We start from the raw sequence: 11,422 nt of genomic DNA on the forward strand, positions 1-11,422 counted from the left end.
AAACAACGTTTTATATATACAGTACCAGTCAAAAGTTTTAGAACACCTACTCATTCAAGGGTTTTTCTTTATTTTTACTATTTTCTACATTGTAGAACAATAGTGAAGAAATCAAAACTATGAAATAACACATATGGAATCATGTAGTAACCATAAAAAGTGTTAAACAAATCAAAATATATTTTACATTTGTGATTCTTTAAACAGCCACCCTTTGCCTTGATGACAGCTTTGCACACTCTTGGAATTCTCTCAACCAGCTTCATGAGGTAGTTACCTGGAATGCATTTCAATTAACAAGTGTGCCTTCTTAAAAGTTGATTTGTATAATTTATTTCCTTCTTAATGGGTTTGAGCCAATCAGTTGTGTTGTGACAAGGTAGGGCGGTCACCTACAGTGGCTTGCGAAAGTATTCGCCCCCTTGCCATTGTTCCTATTTTGTTGCCTTACAACCTGGAATTAAAATGGATTTTTTGGGGGGGTTGTATCATTTGATTTACACAACATGCCTACCATGTTGAAGATGCAAAATATTGTTTATTGTGAAACAAACAAGAAATAAGACAAAAAAACAGAAAACTTGAGCGTGCATAACTATTCACCCCCCAAAGTCAATACTTAGTAGAGCCACCTTTTGCAGCAATTACAGCTGCAAGTCTCTTGGGGTATGTCTCTATAAGCTTGACACATCTAGCCACTGGGATTTTTGCCCATTCCTCAAGGCAAAACTTCTCCAGCTCCATCAAGTTTGATGGGTTCTGCTGGTGTAAAGCAATCTTTAAGTCATACCACAGATTCTCAATTGGATTGAGGTCTGGGCTTTTACTAGGCCATTCCAAGACATTTAAATGTTTCCCCTTAAACCACTTGAGGGTTGCTTTAGCAGTATGCTTAGGGTCATTGTCCTGTTGGAAGGTGAACCTCCGTCCCAGTCTTAAATCTCTGGAAGACTGAAACAGGTTTCCCTCAAGAATTTCCCTGTATTTAGCGCCATCCATCATTCCTTCAATTCTGACCAAATTCCCAGTCCCTGCCGATGAAAAACATCCCCACAGCATGATGCTGCCACCACCATGCTTCACTCTGGGGATGGTGTTCTCGGGGTGATGAGAGGTGTTGGGTTTGCGCCAGACATAGCGTTTTGCTTGATGGCCAAAAAGCTACATTTTTGTCTCATCTGACCAGAGTACCTTCTTCCATATGTTTGGGGAGTCTCCCACATGCCTTTTGGCGAACACCAAACGTGTTTGCTTATTTTTTTTCTTTAAGCAATGACTTTTTTCTGGCCACTCTTCCGTAAAGCCCAGCTCTGTGGCGTGTACGGCTTAAAGTGTTCCTATGGACAGATACTCCAATCTCCGCTGTGGAGCTTTGCAGGGCCTTCAGGGTTATCTTTGGTCTCTTTGTTGCCTCTCTGATTAATGCCCCCCTTACCTGGTCCGTGAGTCTTTTGTAAAAAAAAAAATTAAACAAGTTATTATTTTTATTTCACTTCACTAATTTGGACTATTTTGTGTATGTCCATTATACGAAATCCAAATAAAAATCAATTTAAATTACAGGTTGTAATGCAACAAAATAGGAAAAACGCCAAGGGGGATGAATACTTTTGCAAGGCACTATACATAAGATAGACCTATTTGGTAAAAGAACAGCTCAAATAACCAAAGATTAATGAAAGTGCATCATTACTTTAAGTCAATATAGACAATTTCAAGAACTTTGAAAGTTTCTTCAAGTGCAGTCGCAAAAACCATCAAGCGCTATGATGAAACTGGCTCTCATGAGGACCGCCACAGGAATGGAAGACCCAGAGTTACCTCTGCTGCAGAGGATAAGTTCATTAGAGTTACCAGCCTCATAAATTGCAGCCCAAATATATGCTTCACAGAGTTCAAGTAACAGACACATCTCAACATCAACTGTTCAGAGGGGACTGTGTGAATCAGGCCTTCATGATCGAATTGCTGCAAAGAAACCACAACTAAAGGACACCAATAAAAATAAGAGACTTGCTTGGGCCAAGAAACACGAGCAATGGACATTAGACCAGTGGAAATGTGTCCTTTGGTCTGGAGTCCAAATTGGAGATTTTTGGTTCCAACCGTCGTGTCTTTGTGAGACGCGGTGTGAGTGAACGGATGATCTCCGCATGTGTATTTCCCACCGTAAAGCATGCAGGAGGTGGTGTTATGGTGTGGGGGTGCTTTGCTGGTGACACTGTCTGTGATTTATTTAGAATTCAAGGCACACTTAACCAGCATGGCTACCACAGCATTTTGCAGAGATACGCCATCCCATCTGGTTTGGGCTTAGTGGGACTATCATTTGCTTTTCAACAGGACAATGACCCAACACACCTCCAGGCTGTGTAAGGGCTATTTTACCAAGAAGGAGAGTGATGGAGTGCTGCATCAAATGACCTGGACTACACAATCCCCCGACCTCAACCCAATTGAGATGGTTTGGGATGAGTCGGACCGCAGAGCGAAGGAAAAGCAGCCAACAAGTGCTCAGCATATGTGGGAACTCCTTCAAGACTGTTGGAAAAGCATTCCAGGTGAAGCTGGTTGAGAGAATGCCAAGAGTGTGCAAAGCTGTCATCAAGGCAAAGGGTGGCTATTTGAAGAATCTCAAATCTCAAATATATTTTGATTTGTGTAACACTTTTTTGGTTACTACATGATTCCATATGTGTTATTTTATAGTTTTGATGTCTTCACTATTATTCTACAATGTAGAAAATAGTAAAAAATAAAGAACAACCCTTGAATGAGTAGGTGTGTCCAAACTTTTGACTGGTACTATATGTATGTATATATAAAAGATGAATGGTATGACTGATTAGTATCTTGTTACTACATTTCCCAGCATAGTCCAGGAGGACAGAGTAGCTTGGGTGGTACCATAGAATTAAAAATAACAATTTAATGCATCTCTATGGCTGGTGCAGCTTCTTTTCTCACTAGTGGTAACACTCCGGAATCCTCCACTGACAGCAGTAGATCAATAGTCTAAAGCCAGGAAATAGCTGAGAGGCTGGGAGAGAGCATGGAGACCTCCCCTTACAAGGGCAGACACTGTACAGGCTTTACATCCATCAGTGAAGCCATTATCCTTTCAGCTAATGATTATGGTGTTTGTACCAATGGGATTACACTGGTAATTAACCCTTGGTTGGTGGGCTGTAGCATGGTGGCCTCTGCTGGGTCGTACTGATTAGGTCCCAAATGAAAGACAACGGACTGAAACAGGGAGGGTCTACTTGAACTTGTCCAATAAAAAACCTTGTCCTTTGCTAAACGTTTTGCTACAGTGTTGCCTAATGAATGCGACCCTGGCCTCCTGCTCCTGTTCACTCAGGCTAGGTTTGTTCCCCTCACTGTGGGGCTTCTAAAGGCCTCTCAGATGTGTGGATGTGATTGGTTGGGCTTTCATTCCTCCCTCTCTTTCTCCATCTTGTCTCCAGTCTTTTGAGTTCTGACAACAGATGGCCCAACGGTTGCTGTCACCTGACCCTGTCCCTCTCAGTGCTACCCTCTCCCCCTTCAGCAAGAGGCCACACACACACACACTAACCTATACACAGTACAGTGTGACAGCTCTCAAACTGATAGGCTGATATTTCTGATGCCTAGCTACAGTATATGACTCAACTGCCTTCTCTGTCAGTTTGTTCTGCCATTTAAAAAACAACAGCTCAACAAGGCAAAGTCAACAACATTTTGTTAGTTCAACTAATTCAATAAGTGAAGTATTAGCCTACATTACTCTTTCATGTACAAGAAAAAGAGACTCTTTACCGAATCCTCAGATCAGTGCCACCAAGCATTTATATGGTTGATCAACTCTCTCACCGGATCATGGAGACACATGGTCTTGTTCCAGTCTTCCATGCTAGGCCTACCTGTCACATTCCAATGGTGTGTGTGTGTGACTGAGAACCCAGAGCCTTTTCCTTTAATCAGTCTCCGCCTCACCACACACAACACCTGGGACCGGTCCGGCGCCACAACAGGCTTTCCCATGATCAGAAGAAGTGGTAGTAGCAGGGCCGTTAAAATTTGAACTATGAATTGTGATTCTATTGGGTAGGGCACGGGCATGGCTGTGGGAGAGCTTTCAATGCAGGGAAAGTGTTGGTTGGTTATTATCATTTTTCATCTGAGATTGCCTTATACCTTCACAGTGAGGGGAGTCAAGTGGGCTCCACAGGTTATGAAGAGGTTAAATTGAGCAATTATGTGACATGGAGAAACTATTACCAGCCGAAGCCCTTAAGGACTGGATCGTAGACTAAATCTGTCTTGTGTGAGAGAGCACTGCTCACCTGCAGCAAATTCTACTGCGGTAAGGAAGCCCTTTCTCTACTGCAATGCACACACACACACACACACACACACACACACACACACACACACACACACACACACACACACACACACACACACACACACACACACACACACACACACACACACACACACACACACACACACACACACACACACACACACACACACACACACACACACACACACACACACACACACACACACACACACACACACACACCCAGGCACTCCCTCCTCTTCTACATGCCTGTGAGAACAGTGAGATATTAAAAGTAATTCCAGGGGTTGTATGTGTGGTCCTCTGTAGCTCAATTGGTAGAGCATGGCGCTTGTAACGTCAGGGTAGTGGGTTCGATCCCCGGGACCACCCATACGTAAAAATGTATACACACATGACTATAAGTCGCTTTGGATAAAAGCGTCTGCTAAATGGCATATTATTAAATGTCATCTAGTTGTCATGCAAGCCAGGCCTTGAAGGACAGCCTGTGGGCTGGGCCTAGTCCAACTCAGGGAGAGGAGAGGACTAAACATGTCCGCTGACTGAAGGGCTTTTCTATAGGAATGTCCTTAGCATTTTTCAAAGGAGAGCGAGGGTAGAGTATGGTAGTCAGTCTAATGGGAGTGGTTGTGTTAGAACATGCTCCCGTACATTTATGAGTGTGTTACACTGTTATTCTCTCTCTCTCAACAAGAAGCACAACATAATTTCACCTCTTTAAGCCCCAAATTCCAGCACTGCCATTTTCCCCCCATTTCTTTACCCGAGGCGTCAAAAGTGAAAGCGCAAAAAAACAAAAACATTCTAACTTCCCACACACACACACACACACACACACACACACAAACAAATCACCTGCATATTCAGTGACAACCACACCTGCGAGCACTTTCATGCCCAGGCCCCAGAGATGATGGGCTGAAGAAAGAGAGAGTTCAGAACAACAGGGAGGGGCTGATGATAACAGTGTGTGACTAACATGAAACATACTGTCCCATGAGAGGAAACACCAAGCTAAGCAAGTGATAGTTAGCTTCTCCGTTCACACAGTCCAAACTAAGATTAATATATAGGGCTATGCTACCATTTTCAGTGTGTTGTTCACCCATAATACATAGCCTTACACACAGAAACGCTGAACCACAAGTGCGCACACACTGACTGACTCATCGGGCTGAATCATCGAAACCACAACCACAACGGTTGTTCTTGTGAGCAACTCTGGAACTCATCAGCAAGAATGCACCAAGATCTTCAATATATCAACTGTCGAGGATAAACATTTTGTATCAAGACTGCAAACAATTTAGCTAGAAATACAAGCCAACTTTAAAGTAGATGTTTACAATTTCAACATTCTCTCCTCACTCCAACTCATTGCAACGGTTGCTAAATGTATTCCCGAATGTACTTCAAATATATTTTTACTGAAGTCTGAGCAAAGACAATCAATTCAGTAAGATTTCTGAATGCAACACAAACTCATTCAGGACTCCTAACGGTGCTTTACCCTTGGAAAGAGATGTCAAACACTGAAATACGGGAGGTGTATGAGAAACAACCTCAGGATAATTCAAGGTAGCAGAACCCTTTCATTCTCGGCGGCTGCGGTAATGACTTGACTGATTTGACAGAGGCTATGACTGTAGTCGGTGGACATAATCATATTAGGGCGACGGGATTCAATAACAAATACTATTTTTATGTGAGTCAAGGAGGAATAGCTAACTTGTGTAGAAAGGAAAGATTGATGATAACCCTCGCCACACATCTGGAGGCCATCTGAATACGGAAGGCGCAACAGAGGAACAGATATGCTCCCCTTGAACCTTTGATAAGACACAGTATGAAACCTCTGGTCTGTTCTACAGAGGAACAGGATATGTGGTCAACTATACCATTTCAATTAAAGTAAATACAGCAAATAAATACTCATGCAATTGTTCCATTCACACACCCTGAATTGTCTAGAATGAACATGAAATGAACCTGATGAAATTATTCTGAAATGGTCCATGAAATGGTCAGTAGATGCCAGTCAGTAGTGTAACGGTCAGTAGCGCAGTCAGCATTCTCACCTGAGGGAGTAGGTATATCCTGTGTTCTCTGGAGCACACTGTGGAGGGGTGTATGTGTGTAGGCGAGAAAAATCCATGGTCATTCTCCGATCAGACTGCAAGAGTCAGGGTGGAAGGGAGAGAGGGCTCTTTAGGCCATGGCACGACAGATGAGGCATTATCATTCTAACACACCTGCAAAGGCATGCATTACACACGCACACACACACACACACACACACACACACACACACACACACACACACACACACTGAATGGTTCAGCTTGTCTCTCGACACTAGCAATGTTTAGATCCAGTAACAAGTTGATTTACTTTCCCTCAGAGCAATAGCATAGTCCTACAAACACTCACTAGTTAACATACAAACAAACTATTCCACACACGTAACCCACATATTACACCTCTCTGGTGAATATTATACAATCTCTCTCTGTGCCTCCACAGCACAATCCCACATTAGACCCAATCTACTTGGCTTCACTCCAAGAAAACCGAGGCAGCAGTAGCTGCTCTGGAGAGTCCCAGAGCCCAGGCAGGCAGGCAGACATGCGAGTAATGAGAACAGTTAACATTATAATTTCCCCTAGCACACAATACTACAGCCCTGCTCTGCTCTGTTCTGCGGAATAGACTTGGCCAACCTCCTTCCCCTGCATTACGGCTGCGGCCTGTTGACGACGAGCGCTTCGGAAGGCAGGCAGCAGGGTTAGGTAATGAATGGAACTCCTCTTCTCTTTCTGTAGTTCAGCAGCTGTGGGCTGACGGGGACCAGTGGAGACAGGACAGAAGACAATGGGAGTCTCTCTCAGGCAAGGCAACCAGCCAAAATACCAGACTGACTGGAGAAAACAGGCTCTCTCCCTTCAGAGAGTAGCACATGCAGAGATGGAGCTATAGGCCCAACCCTGGTAATGGCAGGGATACACCTGGCCAGGTAGATGCCTGGGGCCTGTTCAGGAGGGTGAGGTGCAAATAACATTACAGAATGTTTGTGTAGGAGAGGAGTATACATAATTGTCTGTCATATAGAATAAGGAGGGAATTTTGCCAGTTCTATACATTAGCCTACATTTCTGTCTGCAACATTGTGAGCCCTGCACACTCTCAGACTCAACTCCAGGAAGATGGCAAGCGTGGGACACAGTAATCTATAAGGTACTCAATGGAACATGACCCCGTGAGAGGTCAGGAGAGCGCTAACATGAAACCTATTTAAACCCTCAGAGTCAAATATATAGTAACCTAACAGGTACTATAGAGGGTACATGACAGGGATGTATTTGGTTGTGGTGATTAGTTTAGTCTATTCAAAACAGAGGGAAATCAATAAATTGAGCTGAAACACTAATGTATTGATTTTAACTATGGGTCTACAACATACAACATCTAGCCTTGAAGTAGACTCAAACAGCAAATTTGCCTCTCAAATATGCACAGAATTCAATGGTTACACAATTCAGCGGGTTGGTTTGAATGACTCAGCTTCCGCTGATAAGTTACAGTAGGATGGCCCTGCAAGTTACTACCCACGTCATAACTTCCTACAACAAACCCTGAGCCATGCTGATACTACAGTAGCTAAGGAAGCACCCCTGCAACCTGGTTAAGGTTATATACTATTATAGAGGTTGTACTAAATAAGAGGGAGCACTATAGAGGGAACAGATGGTATTCCCCCAAATCTGCCAAATCAGAGGGACTACTGCCTGGTAATCGTAACCACAGGTCAAATCTACTTGTAAATCCAAAGGCCCAAAACAGGGATAAATAATCATGAAAACCCATGGGGAGACGTTAATTCTGCCTGGATTAGTTGGTTGGATTGGTGGCCTGTTTTTGGCAATCCTTCAGGATGCAGAAGTTACTGGACTTTCCAAGTTCAGGAAAATAACTATAATAAGCCCTCCTGTGTGTTCAAAGCTGAATTATTTTGAGATTGCAGTGCTGAGGTGGGAACCAACTTTAGAAACATGTTTCACCCACCATCCAATTTATCACAACCACCATAAAAGAGCAATTTCTCATCCTCCATTTTTGCTTTTACAAGCCATCATCCCAGGGGTCATGGCTAGAAAGGATTCAGCTTTTGTCAAATTCACATCAAAAGTAGATTATTATTTTCATTTTAGCTAACCCTAATTATTTTTCTAACCTTAACCTAATTATCCTAACCTGCTACATTAATTATCCTAACCTGCTACATTAATTATCCTAATCTGCTGCATAAATTCTCCTAACCTGCTACGAAAAGTAATATCTGACAAAACCTGTATCCTTTCTCGTCAAAACCCTTCCCAGGTTTAGCTCGTATAATCTTGCAAAGGGCACGATTTATGAACTTATAGTTGAGAGACAGGCTGAACACAAACAGCACAGGCACACTCACTATCCCAGGCTCGCTCTCTCTCTCACACACACACACACACTATAGAGCAGGGTTTCCCAAACTCGGTCCTGCCCCCCCCGGTGCACGTTTTGTTTTTTGCCATAGCACTACACAGCTGATTCAAATAACCAACTCATCATCAAGTGTAACAGTGTTGCTTCCGTCCCTCTCATGGCCCCTACCTGGGCTTGAACCAGGGACCCTCTGCACACATCGACAACAGTCACCCTCGAAGCACCGTTACCCGTTGCTCCACAAAAGCCGCGGCCCTTGCAGAGCAAGGGAAACAACTACTTCAAGGTCTCAGAGCGAGTGACGTCACGATTGAAACGCTACTAGCGCGCACCGCTAACTAGCTAGCCATTTCACACCGGTTACACTCACCCCCCTTTGACCTCCTCCTTTTCCGCAACAACCAGTGATCCGGGTCAACAGCATCAATGTAACAGTGTTGCTTCCGTCCCTCTCCTCGCCCCTACCTGGGCTTGAACCAGGGACCCTCTGCACACATCGACAACAATCACCCTCGAAGCGCCATTACCCGTCGCTCCACAAAAGCCGCGGCCCTTGCAGAGCAAGGGAAACAACTACTTCAATGTCTCAGAGCGAGTGATGTCACCGATTGAAATGCTACTAGCGTGCACCGCTAACTAGCTAGCCATTTGACACCGGTTACATTTGACATTTTATTCATTTAGCAGACGCTCTTATCCAGAGCAACTTACAGGAGCAATTAGGGTTAAGTGCCTTGCTCAAGGGCACATCGACAGATTTTATCACCTAGTCGGCTCGGGGATTAGAACCAGCGACCTTTCGGTTACTGGCACAACGCTCTTAACCATTAAGCTACCTGCCGCCGGTTACACAAGGTTTGATTATTTGAATCAGCTGCGTAGTGCTAGGGCAAAAACCAAAACGTGCGTGGGGGGGGGGGCAGGACCGAATTTGGGAAACCCTCTAATAGAGAACCACAGTATGAGTCATAATACCCATAAAACCTAGCGGTCAAACAGGGAAATGGTTCCAATAGTTTAGATAAAAGTCACCTTGTCCAAGAGAAATTTACTTGGTTATCAAAATGTCATGCCAGGTAAGCCTACATGAAACACAGCCCTTATTTTAAGTGTTTCTAAAATCCCCTATGGGAAAAATGTATGGTGGAAAAACGATTGGCACCAAGTCCCTGTTTGACCACTAGGTTTTATGGGTAGTATGACGCCTCCACTGTGGGGCTCTATAGAAACCTTTCTCAAATTGCATGTTTTTTTGTAAACTGTCTCCTTTTCACAGAACAGTAGGTGACACGCTAGGTAAAAAGAATGATATCGAATTGTTGATTCTGCACAAGTCGTGTTTTCGATATGTCAAAATGTGTACTTCCATTTCAATGTGTGCAATTGGAGCAGCAAAAGTCTAATTTCCAAATATGATGCATGTCCGAGTGACCCATAAACTCCGTGAAAGTCTCGTATTGCCTAATGCTAATTTTAGACCGCAATATTTAGACAACGCAGACACCCGTCCATGCACTGACATTAATGTTGCGTTTATAACATACATATCAAATGTAGGCTCTCATTGTGCAGATACTGAGGGTAATATAAAGCAAACGTATTGAACCTAAGGTCGCAGTTAACCTATGTGAAATAATGAATCAGGCCCAAGGTTCTGTTCGCTGTCAAAACATAATTCTGGATAAAGGAGCCAGAGAAGCACTAACGTTACAAAATGGAAAATAAAATGCGCGTTAATTTCTAATAAATTCTATTTTATGGCTACAAATATATATAAAAAAACTGAAGATAAAACGATATAATTCTAATAATATCGTGTGTAACATCTACTTGCCCATCAGATAAGAGTCCATCTATGTTATTCTTATGAGCGTAATCCAGTTGAAAAAGATCAACACATTTCTGTCTTGGAAGATGCGCTAACTTCACACCGCATCTCGAGGCGTTTATTCCAGGTATGGAATGGTCGGGGTGCGTTCGATGATCCTAACCCAGATACCAGAACAATATTTATCCGTGAACATACACAAAAGTTTGCAAGTTGAAAGTGTGTGTGTGTACGTAATTCTCAGGCACTACAAGCAGAATTCCAAAATGGCTTCCCAGACGTAACAAAGCCAGAAGGATCGCAGCAGAGTTGTTCCTCTCTCTCCCAGACCCGCTATTGTCAGTCATGGCGCACACTGAATCTATTTGAGTAAAATGAAATTTCTGCATCCCACCCTCCACTACTGTAACTTCTCCCATCGGATGAGAGTTGAACTGGGAGTTGTGATCCAAGTATTATAGATATATTGATAAGCTAAAGCGTAATACTTAATATTATTTAGTATAAAATAAATCAAAATCACAGAGTAAAAATACTAGAGGTACAGAATACACAAAAAATAAAGCACAATGTTTTTTGTCTCAGGACTAAAGATCTCATTAACTACATGACTAGGGCTCTTATACAAAACTAGAAATAATCTATAACTGGACAGTATAATGCAATCTGGGATACTACTGCTACTGCACATTCAATGTATCATTTGCACAACACGTTCTACTCATTCAGATACATGTTCATAACACATTCATGATCCA

The 11,422-nt window shown here is 43.1% G+C and overlaps 1 protein-coding gene across 1 annotated transcript in view; it reads right to left on the minus strand.

Annotated features, from left to right (window-relative positions):
• The window catches only part of LOC311150149 (SUN domain-containing protein 1-like), a 45,358-nt gene extending 34,598 nt beyond the window's left edge, over nt 1-10,760 (minus strand). Inside the window, exons 1-2 of the mRNA XM_084187455.1 lie at nt 10,671-10,760; nt 6,436-6,530 (exon numbers count right to left, since the gene is read on the minus strand). Of these exons, the coding sequence (XP_084043581.1) occupies nt 6,436-6,518 (83 nt within the window). The 5' untranslated portion in view covers nt 6,519-6,530; nt 10,671-10,760. The remainder of the gene's footprint in view (nt 1-6,435; nt 6,531-10,670) is intronic.
• Between the last annotated feature and the right edge of the window lie 662 nt (nt 10,761-11,422).

The sequence above is a fragment of the Coregonus lavaretus genome, assembly GCF_964263955.1.
Source record: "Coregonus lavaretus genome assembly, chromosome: 2".
NCBI classification, from domain to species: domain Eukaryota; kingdom Metazoa; phylum Chordata; class Actinopteri; order Salmoniformes; family Salmonidae; genus Coregonus; species Coregonus lavaretus.